The 18,510-nt window shown below is 43.4% G+C and overlaps 1 protein-coding gene across 1 annotated transcript in view; it reads right to left on the bottom strand.

Moving 5' to 3' along the window:
- syt7a (synaptotagmin VIIa) overlaps window positions 1-18,510 on the bottom strand; it is a 61,896-nt gene extending 43,386 nt beyond the window's left edge. Inside the window, exon 1 of the mRNA XM_076089766.1 lies at window positions 18,477-18,510. Coding sequence (XP_075945881.1) covers window positions 18,477-18,510 — 34 coding nt within the window. The remainder of the gene's footprint in view (window positions 1-18,476) is intronic.

The following is an 18,510-nucleotide window of genomic DNA, read 5'->3' on the forward strand; positions in this document are numbered from 1 at the left end:
CTACAACATCGGCAAAGCGTTTCAAAGTTGGAGAGAAAGTGGTGCTAATAGTTTAGCTGAGCTCTCTGTCCCCAGGCTCTCCAGCCCCACCCGCGACCCTCTAGAATAAGTGGCTATAGCTAATGGATGGATATATTCATCAAGGCCCAAAATGGTAATAGTCTTGTTAGTTGTGCCAAACATTTTGCCTGGCTCCTCTGACTTCCTACAACCCCATCAATGTCCACTTTCTATCACCTTCTTGTCGTCTGTGCTCTAATGTACAGTCACCTCTAATCCATTGTTCTATCACCTTCACCATCTGCATTGAAAGTTGTGTTTCAGTTACGGCCAAAAAAAAAGGGAATAATTGCATGTTCTCAAAATTGCAAACACTAAAACACATACTCTTCCACTTGACACAGCTTAAGCACAGTGACATGAGTGGGAACACATGCGCTTTAGCGATGTGAAGGAACCAAGAAAGTGGAGAGAGAACAGTGCAGGAAAAAGCAGAGTGGGAGTGAGGGAAGAGGGACTCGACTGTAATGCTATTGAGGAGCAATTTGTGAAGCTTGTGCATATGCATACAGGCCTACAGTCCCCTTCTGCCCACATCATCAGCTCACTGCTGGTGACATCAAGCAAGACAAAGAGGTCTCGGATGCTCCAGATGTATCATGTGGGTGGCATTATAAAATCTAATCCAAGTCAAAGTCAATTGTATTTGCCTAAGGATACAGGGCAGAGTCGAATGCATTCATGGTATGTGTATGTGTGTGGATACTTGTGCATTTTTGTATCCATGTCCAAATTCCAGTGCCTCTCTTCACGTAAAAATAGCCTAAATATTCTCGTTCCATCAAAAATGGGAAAACAATTATTGAGGGTGTAATTAAAGTATTGGCAGGACAAGTGCAACTTTAATTGAATGACAGCTAAATTACAGTGAAGCAGCCTAGTCCCAGCATCTCCGTTATGGTTTTATAAAATCTCATCAAACACCACGCAACTACACAATGGGCTTAGTTTAAGACGTCTACAGGATTATTCACAACCAAAACAGACACACATCTACCAAGCAAAGTTCATGTGAAAAAGCAATACGGACTCAGTTTGTCATTAATGAATTAATACAGATTCATGACTACCTGGAGGCCTCCATCTTTACCTTCTTTATTAATCAATTAAAGACTGCTTGTAAAAAAGCCCTTCATTACCTGTCAGGACAGACCAGGTAGTAAAAACCCCGGACATAGAAAACCCTCGCCTCTAGCTAGAGGTTAGAGTACTGACTCGTTCACGAACACAGCTAAAGTCGTATCTCTTAAGACTCAATAAAAAAGCCACTAAAAGACAGACCTCTCATGGCCTGATGCCATCCGTGCATGTCAGTCTTTGCATCTGCATGTCTGCCAATATTCTTTCTCCAAGGGGCACTCACTTCCTTGGAGTGAAACCCTCACACTGACTAACTTGTACCCTCGGCTGGTGTGATGACTGATCACTTGCCTCGCCTCTGACCACAACCTTCTCACAACAGGTGCCAGGAGCGCTGACGAGGGGAGGATGTACAAGTGCACGACAGCTAAGTGAGGGAATTAATGAGTCTGGTATTGTTTTTGTATTTGCAACAGGCTGTCGAACTGCATTTTACACTGTGAGTGCAGAGGGAGAACAGAGTAACTCCTCTTCGGGGAACATTGTATTTGTTCAGTGGCTGCTGCTCTCATCAAATGGAAAAGAGAATCTCTCCAGTGACCACTTTTCTCTCCAGGTGACATTTCCCGTCAGCCGCTGTGCATTAACGGTAAAGCTCCACTATGGTCGGAGCGATCCCGTCCTCTTCAGTGCTGTAGGCCCCGGGGAAGACACTCCATTGGCTCAGTGTCAGGAGGAGATTTAAATACCCCTCTGCTTTCAGAGTCCAGCTGGACCGACACCACAGAAAATAACTCATTAGCATCGGCCAATGTGACTGGAAGGACAAATTAAAGTAATGAAATATATCCTGTAACATATATAAGCTTCCTCTGACTCATAAGTGGGTTTCTTCCAAAAAACACATTTAATAATTAATATTAGAATTGAATATGCGTCATGTTCCCCAGAATGAAGTTTTACTTTTTGTAGACAGCCAGTTCTGTATTAACATAATTTGCACGTCATAAGCACGGTGTCATCTTGGACTGACGGGCCTTCAGCACTTCTCTCTGTTGCAGCCATTGATGTGTTGGCTTGTATAACTGTCAACAATTTACAGCTGGGTAGTACCCAGCACAGACATATTGACGGTGCCATGCAGCTGCTTGCTTGCAGCAGGATACAGTCAAGGGCTCATGGGAAATATAGTTTTCCACAACTACCGGTCCTTGTGGCCTTCACTTCTGCAGGGAGCAGCCTCTAATTTTCCCTTCACGTTAACTCAATTACACTACACCTGAGGACATTTTAGCCTTCCTCCATACTGTAATAGTCTTAATTCTTACTCACATGCATATTAATAGTAGCTGTTGTGGAGATATGAGCTTGTTGCTGCTGTTGCAGCAGACAATATCACCTCAGAGTTCAGGAGTTGCCATGATACCTGCAGTACCAAGTAGGATGTCACTGTTTGTCACGTCTATACGGCGATCGTAGCCCATCTGGCTGGCAGGGCCGCAGAGAACAAATGGCAGGCTTGGCTACTGCCATTAAGCAGAGTGACACACACACGCAGCTCTCAAACCCACTTGACATTATTACCCTTACATCATGACAAGGATGTCATTTGGCTAACTATTGCAGGCATAGCTGAGGGGGGAAATAATTGAGGGAGTGTGAGTTCAGGCTAGAGAGTGAAAAAGAGAGGAGATTTGAGTTATTACTGGAAATCATGTTAAGTGTAATAATGAGAAGCACAGTGTTTTTCTACTACAAAAATATGATTACGTGTGGAAAGCATGCTGGAGTTTTGTTTTCCATCGCTTTCTCAATTGACTCAGTGGCGGCTTGAGAGCTCAGGGGGCTGTGTTCACTGGGCGACACCTGAACAGGGCACATGCAAAGTACAGTACGTTGTCACAAACAATCTATCTGGCACTACGAGCCTTAAATATTGTCATTGGAAGGAAAAACAAAGAGGCAGAACTAACATGATCCGTGGTTGATTTACTCTTCAAGAGAGCTATAATTCTGGTAATGAGTAATGGGAGTTGGCAAAGGATAGCTGATGCTTTTGAGGCAGCCTCTCAGCCCTAAGTCTCTATGAGGTCTGTTGAATTCCGAAAAGGACAAACAGGGCGATTGTGTGATTTGTATGCAACCTGACCTTTAAGCCGACTGAGGGGCTCTTGAGAACACGAAGCTATCCAGGAAGAAACAACGGTTCCTGTTAGATTAGTAGAGATAATAAGGTGGTATTGAACAGATCCTTTTTTTGTTTCTTTCCAAAACAAATCCCTTCAGTGGCCTAGTTTGGTTAGAATTGTTTCAGTTTCGTGAAGAAAGTTCAGAGAACATCTTTAGCCATGCTAGCAGTATGGTCAGTCAGTTAGCCCCTCAGACATATAACAACTATTGAATGGATTGCCGTGAAATCGCCATCAAAATGTTACTATGTTCAATAGTTTGGTTTATGACATTTACATCAGTCTCAGTCTCAGCTAATTAGAAAATGTTAGCATGCTAACACGGTACCTGCTACAAATCAGCATGTTAGCTTTGTCATGTGTGCATGTTCGCATGCTGGCGTTAGCATTTAGCTCAAAGAACCGCTGTGCCGGAGTACAGCCTCACAGAACTGCTAGCGTGGTTAAAGAATGTGTTACATTATATCACAGGCTCTCTTACATTAAAAACTATTTAATTAAGTCAAAAAAGCAAAATGCATATTGGATCGGGCACTTAAGTACTTTGTGGACAATTAGTGACTTAACACACCACTTATATTTGAAAATCAGTGGCTATTCACAAGTTAATGGGATGGTTTTACACAAATCACTGACTGTTATCTAATGGCTGTGCGTGAATTGGCTGGCACTATACCATTTCAAAAACACTAATTGACACACAGATGATATGTCAGGTTGAGGGAGGGTATTTGTGTGTGGGTATATGTCCACGCTTGTTTGTGTAATTGTTGGAACATGTGCAGTGCTTAGCCTGGTGATGCAGGGTGATTCACCAGGCTGTTCCGAAGGATTCCTATGTGGGCTGACAGTCGTGGAGGAAGGGATCGGAGAGGAGAAAGAATGGCACATACAAAGATTAGTGCTTCCCTTTTGGACCTTCGACACCTTGTCTCCAGCGGCTGGTGAACTGGCAAGTGCCACTTGCACAATGTTCTTGCGTGATGTATGGTCCAGTGGTCATGAATGGATGATGAAATTATATGTAGGGGAGAGGGCTGAAGTGTCACTCCATCCTGCATCTGGCATTGTGCAGACCTTTGCTCAAAAAGCACCCAAAATAGGTTTAGGCCAGAGCATGTTAGGACTGCCAGCATGTCCTACCTCAAGGCTGTGCTAGTTGGGGACTGGCAGGCTGGAGGCTGGAGGGGGAGAAGAGACAACACGATTGGCTAGCAGTGGCCGTGCAGCCTGGTTTGGAGAACAGTGAGCGAGCATGAGCGTGCAGGCCTACAGATGCTCAGAGCTTTTCATTAGCCTGCTTTGCACTGCAAAGCCAAAAAAAAAGGACAAGACAGGGCTTACTCATCGCTCATATCAATAATTTCCCCCTAAAAAAAAAAAACTGTGAATCGTTTTGCACTTTGTTGCTGACAGCAATGATTGCCAAATGGGTTATAGTTTGATAAGAACAAATACATATTATTTCTACCTTTTCCAGCTCGCCATGATTCTGACAAATCCTACGTGGCTTTATTGTTGTGGCTGGTGGCCCATAATCCTGTCAGAGAACAGCTCTTCCACATGTGTCTCGTGCCCTGTTCAGACCAACAGTATCCAGAATAAAGATTTGCAGCTCAATCTAGAATCAAACGTCTAAGTCTAAAAGGGACTACATCCCTTGCTGGCTCGCATGTGATTTTTGTCTGTGGGAAAACAGCAACCGCTGCTGAACAGAAAAACACATTTATGCTCAGCCACAGAGACGAGAAAGGCTGTTTGATACCTCCCCCTCATGAATTCACTTCAAAGCACTGCCCATGCTCTCTGCCACAAACAAACAACTTGTCGTGCCGTATGTGTGTTGTACAAAGTTGAAGATGACCCCACGGCCCTTGCTTTCACGTTACGTTGAGTGTGCAGTCACATGCATCACTGACCCCCTCTGAATGCTGTTTGAGAGATTCAGTCCCAGGAGAGCCTCAAAGCTATGTGTTGGTGCAATTACACCTGTGTTTAGGGCATTTCAGTGGTGATCAGATGAGATGCATTGTGGTTCCAAATGCAAACAGAGTCTCAGTAAGCAGAGTTAGTCATGTGCACAGCCTTAAAATTTTACTAGTAAGGATGCCTGCAGGAATGTGGGATTTTTAGCATTTATGTGATTGCATGTCTGTTTGCACCATCATATGTAGTAAAACACACATCATTAACAGCATGCAGCTGTTGACTTTAATGACTTTTAAGACTTTAAAAAGCAGTTATTACAGTTTGATAACGATACAATTTTCAGGTACAGAGATTTCTTCCAATTACGTTTCCTGATAAATGACAGCTTACAGTCCAGCTGTGTGGCTAAATATGTTGTAGAATGAGAATAAACAAAGCATGAGCAACATTTGTAAATGGAGACTATGCAGGCGGTTCAACAATCGGCTTAAACGAACATGCAGGTCTCCATTCCCAAATGAGATTGCGAAGCAGCTTCCAACAGGTGGCGCAACGAGCACCGCCTCAAACCAACGAAATAACACAACAATGGCTGCACGCCATGGATCTTCCTTCCCCATCACTGCACACAGTAATAACCTCAGGTCAGCACTACAAAGAAGGTCCTACAGTCCAATATAACCACTCGAGACATATTAAAGCCTGTAAGAGGTTATTCTAGAACCAGAGCATCAAACAATACTGTGTGTTTGTGTTCTCTACACCTCAAAGATAATGTATTGTCAAGGAACTGCTGCTCTAGAATATTACTATTCTAACTCAAATGAAAGCCATATATTCAAAATTAAACTTATTTTGTGCAAAATCCTGCATGGTTTCCTTGTGCATCTGCCCCTCCTCTTTGCTTTCATTCCAGTTGTTTTCCCCTCTTCTACCTAAACATCCCAGCCTCCTCGTACCTGGGCTTGTGATAGCTTGGTAGACAGTACTCTAAGAGGAGGTATTTTATGGTCCACATCCAGCCTGTCAAATCTGTCTGGAGCACATTACATAAAGTGCTGCTGCAAACAGTGTGTAATAAACAGTGGGAGACGGAGCTGAGAGCGCTGTGTTTAGAAGAAGAAGGAGCAGCAGAGGAAAATGGAGCAGCCAAAAGGACACAGGAAACATTTTCAGTGAATTTCCCCAAGCGATTCGCAGCTCACAAACTCCACGCTCCCCTCCTCTCCCAAACTTCCGCTGCTTCTCTGCTCTCATTCTGTCCCAGTCGTGCAAGTTTCTAAAATTCAAAAGGTAATCTAAAGTAATACTGACCAGCCGTTTATGAGATGCAAATGTGACACTGAATAAAATATTTAATGCAAATAGCCGGTTACATTATATCAATATTTCAGAGGAGTAAAGGGTGTGAACGTGGCTCTGGGAGTTGGGCGGAATGATAATATTCCCACCGTTATTAAAACAGGGCCCATCATTTTTTACACCTCAGACACCAATATGTAATACAGCAGGAGGGACTGATGGTAAGTACCACACATACATCACATATACCGTGAAAGCTCATACGGCACAAAGTGCTATAGATCCATTTATAGGCTCTGCAATATAACCTTGGGAAGCCGATGTTTAAAACATGAGCCTTCCTTGGTATGCCTCATGTCAATAGAGCCTGCGTGAACAGCCCTTAATGAGGTTTGTCAGGCGCTTTAAGAAGGAGGAAGACTGTTGGAGGAAGCTGGGAGCCACATGCCTGTCAATCCTCAGCCATGTCTGATGTGCAGTCATTGTGTGTTTGCCTCAGAGTCATAGCCTGTTCAGTGGGGGGGGAACTCAGAGTGCAGCCACAATCAAATATTAATTGAATTTAAGAAACGCTACTTCTAAAACAATCTTAATTATGAGCTGCTTCCCTATCAGGCATCAGTTTCGCACAGCTGTTCTCGAGCGCCCATTTTACCTCCTCTAGCTACACGCTTAAAGCTTCCTCTTGCATATTTCTGGCTTTTGCTCGTTTCTCCCACTTTGTCCTCACCTCCTCCCTCTGTTGCTCTGTAATTAAGCAGTGTGTTTTAGAGGGCAATGGACTCAGAGACAAGGGAGGAACAGATTTACCCCAGGGAAAGATGGTGTGAGAGGCAGATAGTATGACGCCCTATGCATGCATTATCCCTCTCTATGATAGCTCAATTAACAAGCGAAGACCTCCGTCATCTCGTTCAGAGTGTGCTGACCGTCTCTAGGGGGGGAAACAATACATTGTCATTATCAAGTGGATAATCACATATAGGACAACATGATTTAGCACAATCAGTCTCAGATAGCAGCTCACAAACATTACCACCCAGGAAGGAACGACACCACGGGCAGGAGAGTCGGCACTCTGGATGATGGCATGGCAATTATTTTATAGTGGTTTTGGCATTCGGGCTTCTTGTTGCGATTATGTAATCAACATGCTTATTTTGGTGGTGAGTGAGCTGAGCTGAATCACAGTGCATTCTGGGAGCTCTCTGTTTGACCTGCGTGTTTGTTTTTCCAGGCTTTGCAGCAGGATCCTGCCTGTACTCAAATATCCCGAGCGCATGGACTACACCACGGGACTGGAGAGTCAAGATCTCTCTGTTTACTTGTGCAAATGCGTGTCTGAGGGCATTTGAGCGTGTGCCAACTATGTGGGCAAATAGACTCCGAGAGAGAGTGACCAAATATTGAAATATCACCCAATGTCAAGACTATTGGAGTGTATAATTATTCGCCTTTTATGACTCATTAAGGGTATCAGTGGCCCCTCCCAAGCCTGAGAGCCATAACCACTAAGCAGAGTCTCAGGGCAGTTGGCATTAATCAATGAAGGTTTGCGAACAGGAAAAATGATCAGTGACTGTAGAGAGGCACTGCTGTTCATTAGCGTGAGAGAGAAAAAGAGCGAGAGATATTTCTATAGCATGTCAGATTTGTGGACCGGTGGCACAAAAGGCACATTTCAGCTTTGTCGCCCGGACCAATCAGAAATGTACTGCTTGGACGAGCCAGCCCAATCTGGTGAGTCTCAGCTCTGCTGAGGCTGTGGCTGAGCTCTCTCTCTCTCTCTCAGCTCACTCCCATGCATGCACAATTGTTTGCATCCAATTCATTGTGCTCTTCCAGCTGCAGCAATTCACGCCGCTGCCAAGGCAAACATAGGATGATAAGCCTGCGTCCACAAGAAGTTAGGCGACTGGTGGGGAATCAAGAGGAGCAGCGAAAACAGTAATCCAGATCATTTTGGGAGATGGAGTGGGAGGAGAGAGAACAAAAACAAGTCTACCAGCTGTTGGTATCAGTAATTTGATCTTTTTGTGTTTACAGCAGGTATTCAGTCACACCGTGAATGGGGCCAGCATTGCTTTTCTTTAGCTAAACGATCAACTGATGAATCCTAAACCCCCTCATCTGCCCTCGACCCCAGGATTTCAATTTCCCAATCGGTCACGTGAATCCATATTTGGGTTGAGAGATGTGGGACTGTGTATTCCTTTTGTCTGCGCCAGGTTTACCTCCATCATCTGTCCCTCCTGCCAAGGCTCATTCCTCCCTGTTCTACCTGCTCCCTCCACCCCATTCTCCACAAGGAGCTCTGGTGTGGTACCACATTACAAACAATGCCAATTTTAAAATGCCTCACTGGTCCAAATGGCTAGATTCAACAAAATCAGATGTGAAAAATCCACTTAAATGTTTTTAAAATTAAAAAGAGCAAAATGAGGATGTGACTGAAAATCGTTCTATCATTGTCACAAAGGTTCTAATCAAAAGAATGAGCGTGAAAACACTTTCCCCACACACAGAAACACACACAATCACTGCCCCTGCAGAGCAATAGCTCCCTCTTCTCCTTCGTCGACAGTATCTGTGTATTTTCTAACTAGTCCTGATGAAGCCACAAAGTGAGAACGGCTCTAATGGAGGAGAGTAATGCAAGGACATACTGAGCGCCCGCTGCCATCTCTGGCATTTTAACCTCACACCCTGTCACAAGCTACCTCCTTGGCTGGAGAGCACAAGAGACAGACCTGGAGGGCTGATCCATCAGGTATTGTAGCTACTGTTATGGAACGGTGAGTGGGCTTAATCCAGGGAGACGCCCTACCTATACAGCTGGCTTGATAAGGCAGATGAAGGAAAAATATCCCTTTGCCATGCTGGTCACCACTGAAGCACAGTAAAAGGGAGATGAGACGGAGGGAGGAATGAGAGGAACGAGGGAGAAACGCGCAGGCAGCCAAGCTGAGGAGATGGCTCTCATACAGCACAATCTGTCAGTCTGACTACCTCGCCAGATACAGGGTGGCTCACACAAAATCACACACTTTTTGCTAAATACCAAGAGACAGTGAGTGAGGCTACACACATAAACACAGAAATTAATGCTCAAGCACACACACAAACTTGTGGGACATGCTGTGCTGAAGTGTGATACATCTCCTGTAAAAACACTGTAAAATAATACCTGCTTTTCCGCTTTTAACTTTACTTCCGTATCATAAAAATCAGCGCCTGCACACTGTCAACACTTTTTCGTTGACAGTGTGCAGGCACAGACAGAGTTTTCAATACATTTACCACAAGTATTGGCAGTGTGTGAGCATTTTTTTTTTTTCATTTGAACTTTTTTATTTAAATTTTCTCCAAGGCACATTTCTCAACACAGGCGTGCAAAGATCATTTTTCCTGTATGTCTTTCTTCTTTAACACATACTTTTTACGATTAAAACACTTTTAATTGGAACTGCTTGGGTTTCCTTTAAAGGAATAGTTCAGATTTTTGGGGTGTACGCTCATTTTCTTTATTGCCGAGAGCTAGATGAGGAAGGATACCACTCTCATGTCTCCACGAAAGACCGCCGGGCTTTTTACGGAAATTGTATATAGTGGACAAACGGTGGAATTACAATTTCTGAGTACCTGATGTACAGTATCAGGTGAGGTCATGGGGCCCATAAAGACTTTTCCCCATTGACTTACAGTGGGAAAGCGGCATCTGTAAATCAGCTCATACATTTTTTTGAGGTCATTCAACTTTCCAGTACAAACACCTAAATGTTCCTTATTCAAATTATTTGGTCCTAAATGCACTAATAGCCAAATCCAGAGTTATTTTCCTTCCTCCATTCACGTGAATGAGCCCGAGAACGAGGCTGGACCGAGGGCTGGGAGGCGGGGCTAAAGGAAACGCTAGTGAGCTCGCCCTATGGAGCCCCATGGATGCAGAACATCGCCAGAAGATCCGCGTTATTTTATATTCACAAACATGTGAAGTGAAAAACAGGCAATACAGTTACAGGATATTGATTCATATTGGATCAGCGCAGCCTAGTTTGACAGTTTGATCAGAGTTCATGATCTTCCAGAGCAGTGATTGACAGCTGCGTTAGAGACTCCTCGGCTCTGATTGCTTGTTTTTCTTCAAGCACAGTGGAATCTTGCAAATGCCATTAGCACTAAAAAGAGGCAGAGGAACCTGATTTATTCACAGATTATCTGTCTCATGTACTACTGTCAGGATATAGTGACAGTTTAATTAAGCAAATATGACAGAAAGTAATTTGTATTAAAATTACCGGCTGTAGCTTTAAGCATATTACTTTAATGACATGGGGCAGTTTTGTTTCAACCAAAGCTGAAGGGTGGGGACGCCCTCGTGGATGGACGTAAGAAGATACAATATACCAGCAACGTTTGATTCCAGCTGGGGCCCTTTATTGCACGCCATAGCCGTTTCTCTCCCCTTCATGTCTGTCTCTATTCCATCAGCTGTCCAATATAATCATACAGATGTTAAGGGTCATTTAGCACACACTACAGGTCAGTTCCACTGGGTCTGTTTAACAGGAGTACAATTACGGTCTAAAGCTTCAAATGCTTTGAAGCCATTACTACAGAAGCTATTACTCTTCATCTGTGTAAAATCACGGTGTGTAAAGATGAATTACTCTTTGGAATGGTAATGATGTCTGTCAACAGGATAATTGCAGAGAATTCGCTTGGAGTCTTCAAATGAATGCGATTGTGTGACCACTGGAGGTTTAATTTGAGGATTAGTGGTGGTGAATGCATTTTAGGACGACAGAGAGCGGGGGGAAAAGATTTCTCTCTAAAAAAGTAGAATAACATCCATGCAGCATCACCACATTAAGACGATAAGAGCTGGAACTGACCCCACGGTGACACCCACAGGGTGAACTCCTGACCTGCAAATAAAGTCATCATACGTTATCACAACTCCACACACCATTGCTCCGGAGAGATAATGTCACAGAGCACCCGAGCCATCTCAGATCTTTCACATCAGCACCGTGGTGCTCCAAAACACTATGGCAACGGCTCACACGCGTAATCTCTCCCGGGTGTGAGATGCAAACAGGGCTAATATGTTTGAAGAGAAGGCAGCGATCACATTCCCAAGTGACTCCTTGCATCCTGCTAGGATAACCGAATAAAGAATGTTCTCAGCAAACCACAATCCCGCGCTCAAAACACTTGATCCTAAGATGACAAGCACCGGGCTATCCATTATGCAATAGTCCCCCTTTCTCCGACACTAATCAGAAACTAGAGCAAGTTCTCTGGGTGGGATTAACGTGTTCTTCCTCTTGTCTCTTTGCTTTCAGAGGACAGAAAGGTGGTATGGATGGAGCTGCAGAGTTATTGCGTTTACTCTCAACAGAATGCATCGCAGTACCTACTGAAAGCGGAAGCTGCAGCGAGATAGCGGGGGTCATCGAGTGGTGAGGGGGGGGGGGGGGTAAGAGAAAGAGACTGAACATGGATCAACACGACGGGACTGGATGGTTATGCAGCACCATGCATGGAAACGTTCATTACACACACAGCTACATCATAAACATGACAAATGTGCCACCACTGCCTGAGTTTGAACATGTTAAAAGTTGCAAATGTATTAAGCCATTCCTGTCAGAAATGTCAAGACTTAAGTTTGAGAAGAGAACTGTTGTGAAACCATATTACAAGCTCTATTTTATCTCTCCCTTTCCCTGCTTCCTTTCTTCATCCCTCCCTCATAAAACCCCCGATCCCAGACTAAACCAATCCGCTGTCACCAGCACTTCATTCTTTACTGTGTCGGCCTCCCGTCCGCACTGTTTTTCCCTTAACACGCACACATACACATACACACACACACACACACACACACACACATATAGACATCTACATGCAGGGCCTCTTCTCCTCTGTGCGACCTTGACTGGCTAGCACTCCAGGGCTTGTTCTTTGCTTCCCTCTGTCTCTCACTCCATCTTTTCACGCACGCCTCCACTCTATTTGTCCGCTTTTCTACCTCTTGCTTTCTATCACTCCCCCCCCCCCTCTGACCGGCTGATGTTAACCGGCGCTGTCCTTTTTCCTCCCCGCCCCCCCAAGACACATGGGAGAAAGGGAAAGAGCATGGCAGAGAGAGGAGAAGTAAGAGACCTCCCCCTCCTCCGCAATTTCAGTCAGCTGAGGGAGAGTTCACCCTAAAAATAACTGTATCAACAAGTCCCATATATACGGATCCTGTCTTATACTGTGTACTAATAAAAAAACAGGTCTTTCATCCATAATTTCACATGCGGACAAATAAGTGTAATAAAACAAAAAAATATTTCTGATATCAAGCATTACCTTTCATTAGACTAACTTCATGTTCTTCAAGTGTGCCGTTCTGCAGGGTAATCAATCAAAAATTATTTATTTTATTTTATTCTATTCTTTTACAAATGCAATTTTATTTTCTTTGCAGCGCATATTGCTCACTGATTCAAAGTGTGATTATGCTTCGCTGTAATCGGCTGATACGGCTTCCTGTTTCACCGGGGAGGGTGATGAAACAGCGGGTCAAATCTGTGTTTCACTGCAGGTGTTACTACAAAAACATCTAATTGCCTCCATCGCAGCATTGTAGCCTGTTCCTCTGACTCCAGTGATCCTTGAGATGCTCCCGAAGGCTTCGATCACATCATACACATATAATAAATTGGAGCTGTTAACTGTTTTGACTATCCATTCAAAGCTAAATAAACTTGAGCTCAAGTGATGAAGCGATCTATTAAATGTCAAACAGGCTGATTAAGCGCTCTATACAATTACGCTATTCCTGTGCCAATTTATGTACCTTACATACCGAAAGGCCTCTGCTGCGATTAGGTTCACCAATCTGATGCGCACAGACTGAATCCACCACATTTAATTCAGGCTGTGCTGTAAAATGTGACATTTTCATACTCAACATCAGATATCAATACAGCGAGCCGACAAGACCGCGGAATAGCTCACGGCAGCTTTATGCTTCAAACTACATTAGGAGGGAAAATAGAGGGCATCATGAATGAATATCTCCAGTAATCCTCCTTTTAAGTTTGATCATGGAAATATAGACTTGTTGAATTTAGCTTTTAATACCTTTTCTCCAAGCGTCCAGCTGTACGTCAATTCATTTTGCTCTGAGCAGCATGGACATTACAAGACTGCCACAGCAATCTCCTCAAATAATTGTCCATCCCACATTAGTAAAACAGCCATGAAGAAGAGGGACATCATCAATTTCTACAGGGCAATAATAACAAAGAGGTTATGGACTCACAGTCTAACGCTGACACTATACTTCACACCATGTTAAAGAGTCCCCACAGATCCACTCCATTTACCATTTCATTTCCTCAGGAACTAAAATCCAGTCATGCATACCAAGAACTGCATGTCTTACACCATCGAGCTAGTATACCACCAACTGCTAGAGACCAGGGCATAATAACGGCCTTTTTGTTGTTATTGAACAAATTGATTTTGGCCTGATGATGGCGCTTCATTAAAACGTTATGGCATCACCACAATTATTATAATTCATCCTCTGGTGACCACAAATGGTTGTATACGCAATTTCCTTGGAAAGTGCCTAAAAAGGAGCAATTTCCGTAAACTATATTCTAAAAGTTTATCTTTTTTAACAATCATGGTATTCCTTCTCTATTAATCATATCAAACCTTTTAAGGTTGCTGATTTATGTGCAAAAAAAAAGGTCTATACCTGAGGATCTCTCTGAGTGCAGGGCAGGCTCTGCATGCCAAACTTGTGTCAGTTAGATTGGTTACTCCTGGCGGGAGATTTAGACTCCAGCCCAAATGCAAGGCCAACATCACCCTTAATCAATAGCGAACCTGACATTTTACTCCATATCATATTCAAGTGGTACATAGTGTGGGATGCCAGACATTCAGAGTACAGGACCACACATCAAATAAATTGAAGGCAAATTGTCCCAGATGCTCCAACTCTGTCTCCAGAAAGGAGGGAGATAACAGAATGTTGACAGAAGGATAATACTTTATGCTGCAGAGCCAACAAGTGAAGCTCTACACTGTTTTCTATATTATTTTTGGAAACATTATCACAGACTGTGCTATTCTGCCTAGACTGAACTGCACTTTGCAATAAGACAACAGGGGAATGCGTCCTGTGGGGGACATTGCTCCACCACGAGAGGCCATAAAGCTGTATTACTGATCCACCTCTTGTTGTCACTTATACTGATCAGGGTGATTTATGCATAATACATGAAGTCAGTCAACCACAGGTCCCCCGTCAGAACGCATCTACCCCAAACCTAACCTGTACCTGAAGCATTCTCCCTCAGTGGAGTCGATCAATAAAGGCATCAGCTCCTGTCCGACAAATCTACAAGTCAGCTCATCAACACTGTCATCAATAGATGATGCTGGAAAGCTCTTCATCTATCGGTCCCCTGCCGATGGATGTGTTTCAGTTGGAAAGAAGCCCCTCAGTTTCTGAAGTGGGAATAGAAGAGAGTCTGTGTGGCGCAGACATTTCACAAGTAGGGACAGTCTTCTACTTGTGCACGGGGTGACGATGCCGCCTGCCTGACAGATTTTTCACACTTGCTGGTGACGGTTAAAGAGGAGAAACACACACGATCATGTGTAAACCCAATAATTAAATCACTGGCAAAAGAAAAATGTGGTCAGTTAGCATAATTATCATTAAGATACAGTGATGTACGAATTCGACATAAAATTGTAATCTACAAACATGTAGACTTAAACTATTTATTGATCATCAGAATCTGCAACTTTTTTTATTAATTGATACATTTTTCAGTCACTTTTCAAACAAAAATGCCAAAATTCTGCTGGTTCTAGTTTCTTTTATTTGACGATTTGCTGCTTTTCGTTGTCCAGTATGACAGTAGACTGAATATTTGTGTTTTGGACAAACAAAATAATAATTTGAAGATGTCATCTTGGGCCCTATGAATATAAATGGACATGTTTCACCATTTACTAGCATTTTAGAGAATAAACTATCAAAGTGACCAAGTGAATTGTTGACGGATTCATTTTTATGATATAATCATTACTTCCAGCCAACACAGATGCATACTAAACCTAAACTCTATAACATCCACCTTAGACCTCCAAATAGCTGTTTACCATTGCATTGGGCTTTTAAGTGTTCTGTGTTTGAACAGTCTGCACATCTTTAGTGTTTCCATACTTTGAAATATAAAATGTTTAGTTTTAAAAAGTGAATTTCTATATTTGCCAAAGGCAAAGCAAAGTAAAGTGAATACTGCCACACCATCTCATACAGGAATTGTGTTCCTGTTACTTTCAGCTGTGTGAAGAAGACATTGGAGCACACCCAAATGTATTCTTAAACAAACTTAAAGAATCAAATGTTTTTTCCGATTACCATTTTCACTATGATAAAGAAAGATTGGCCACATGTGCGCTGGATGGTCTGAACATCTCCAGGTTGTCTCTTAATGGTCTACAATCAAACCCTGCAGGAGCATCAGTCAGCAGTCTAAGTCGTTGTTGTTGTTTTCCAGTGGGTATAAATAACGGGCCATTTAGCCGTCACACTGAAGAGACGATGGTAGGGTGCCACTTATCCAGAGTATTCTACAATATACTGTTTTTTAAGTGTGGTATTGATTGAAGCACACATCCAGTCTTATTGCAGATGTTTATTTGACAGTAGCCAGTGGTTTGTGTGATTGTCAGCCCTCATATGATCAACCCGTTTGTCCTCACCCCCCCTTTAATCCTCTGAGGCCATAATCGATACATCCCTGGTAGACCTTTCTCCATCTCCCTGCCAGTCCACCTTGAGACGCGGTGTGAATTTAAAGGCCACAGCAGTGCAGCGAGGGAAACACCCGCCGGAAAGGAACACCCACCGACGTAAATCAATTAAATGCACGCCAATCAAGTATTGAGCCCTTTATTTAAAAGAGTAGCCCTAACACATTAGCAGTCAGCCTAGTCATACTTCGCAGTCCATTTATCCCTGGAAAGATCCTTTCGTCTTAGCCTGGGTCCAACAACAGGTTTTCAGGTACGTTCACTCTGCAACATCTTGCCTTTAATTACTTCAGCACCTCACACTAATGATCACTCCTGATGTTCCTATCTCACCTAAGACCTGCTACGAACAAACATGACTCCTGGATCGTGAGGTCCCATACACTCTACAGTCCGTTATAATCCAAACATTCCCCTTTGCATCCCTCCTTGACCTTCAACTAGAAAAGAGCCAGCCATGCTAGCAGTTCTGTGAGGCTGTACTTAGGCAGAATGGTGCTTAATCTTTAACATCTTAGTTTAGTTTCTGAGCATGCTAGCATTTGCATTTAACATAAAGGGCAGCTAAGTCTGAGGCTCATAAAATGATGAGGCACAAAAAATGTGAAGATGTTTTAACCATATCAGGATATCAACAGATGATCATGATTCATTGTCTGAGAAACAGGCACTTCTAAGCCGTGGGCTCGCAGCTAACGGTGCTAACAGCACAAACAGTGACACAACGGCCCAACTATGTAAACAAAGCAAGGCTAAACTGGGATTACAACACACACAGAGGAAGAGGGACTTCATTCTCTGCTCAGGTACATGAGTCCTGTATATCTTTACATAGCATATAGTTGTTTTCTGCTATATTAAAGCTCTGAATATTGAATTTTGCCCCGTTCATTTGTCTGGACCAAGGTGGAGGAATGACCAACGGATACGGAAGTTTTTGTTGTTTTTTTCCCGTATTAGGACTTCTGTGGATATCAGTTTAATGTGACCTTACAGAGCTTTCTCACCGAATACGACCAACATTTATTTTGTTCCAAAGAACTTTTTCTGGGCGTAAGTAGCTACACGGTATCCTTTACATGGAATAATGATTGCAACTTATTTTTCTTACCTCTGCTGTATTTCTGTGGACACATGCAGAGGCTGCTCTCATCCACGGATGAGGATGATGCTGCTGTACAGTATCATGTGTCGTCCGTGTGTGGCGAGATCACATTATCTCACATCAAAGGGAAATGAACACAATGAGCCCCTCCCACTTTGCCTTTTGCTCTTTCACCCCCCCCTCCTCCCCGGTCCTCGGTAGCAGCAGGTGTTATTCTCCTATAACCTGAAGATTTAGTTGGTAATTAGCATTACCTCTTAGCCCCAGAGAGTTATTTATGCTTCACGGCAACGGGAGGAGACACGGGTCGAGTGTGTTTCTGAGCGAAGAAATCACGCCTCAAAAACACGTGGGAGAGATTACTCAAATATGCCTCCTTTGTACCCTCGTTGCCCCTCTCGCTGCTGCACGGTTATCGCTCCCCGTTAAGCAATAAGCTGCATTCCGTTAGTAAGCTATTTTTATTTATTTTTTTAATGTCGGAAGCCGTGGAGCATTAGGAATAACCAATATACACTTGGTTTTCATTGTGGCTAGAGGCTTTGACCTTGTGTTTTGTTGCCCTTAAGTATTGTCAATGTCCAAAAAACATTGACAACGAAAGACAACGCACACCGGTAAAATGATGCATATGATAAAGTGGCTGTGTCCACAACAGGTTCACAATTAATCGTCCACGGTGCATTGGAATAAATGCAGGATTTGGGCTATTGATAGGCATCCTCCCAGGAGGCAATTAACTGCACTGATATTACATAATGACTGCCCACACTTTAGACTAACATCACCGGTCCTCCGGCATGTCAAACGGACAAGGCTGTTTAAGAAGAAGAAGCGAAAGAAAAGACACACGGGGAGTGACAGACAGTACATCCGCACCTTTTCTTGTCAAAGACAAACAGCGGGTCAGAAATGAAACACCTTGAACCTGTCAGCGTGCTCCTCGCAAAGAGTGGCAAGGATCTTACCTTTGCTGTTGTCCTCTTCCCTGTTCAGATACAT

Source organism: Anarhichas minor, unplaced genomic scaffold (genome assembly GCF_050575085.1).
Source record: "Anarhichas minor isolate MPS153535 unplaced genomic scaffold, ASM5057508v1 ptg000011l, whole genome shotgun sequence".
NCBI classification, from domain to species: domain Eukaryota; kingdom Metazoa; phylum Chordata; class Actinopteri; order Perciformes; family Anarhichadidae; genus Anarhichas; species Anarhichas minor.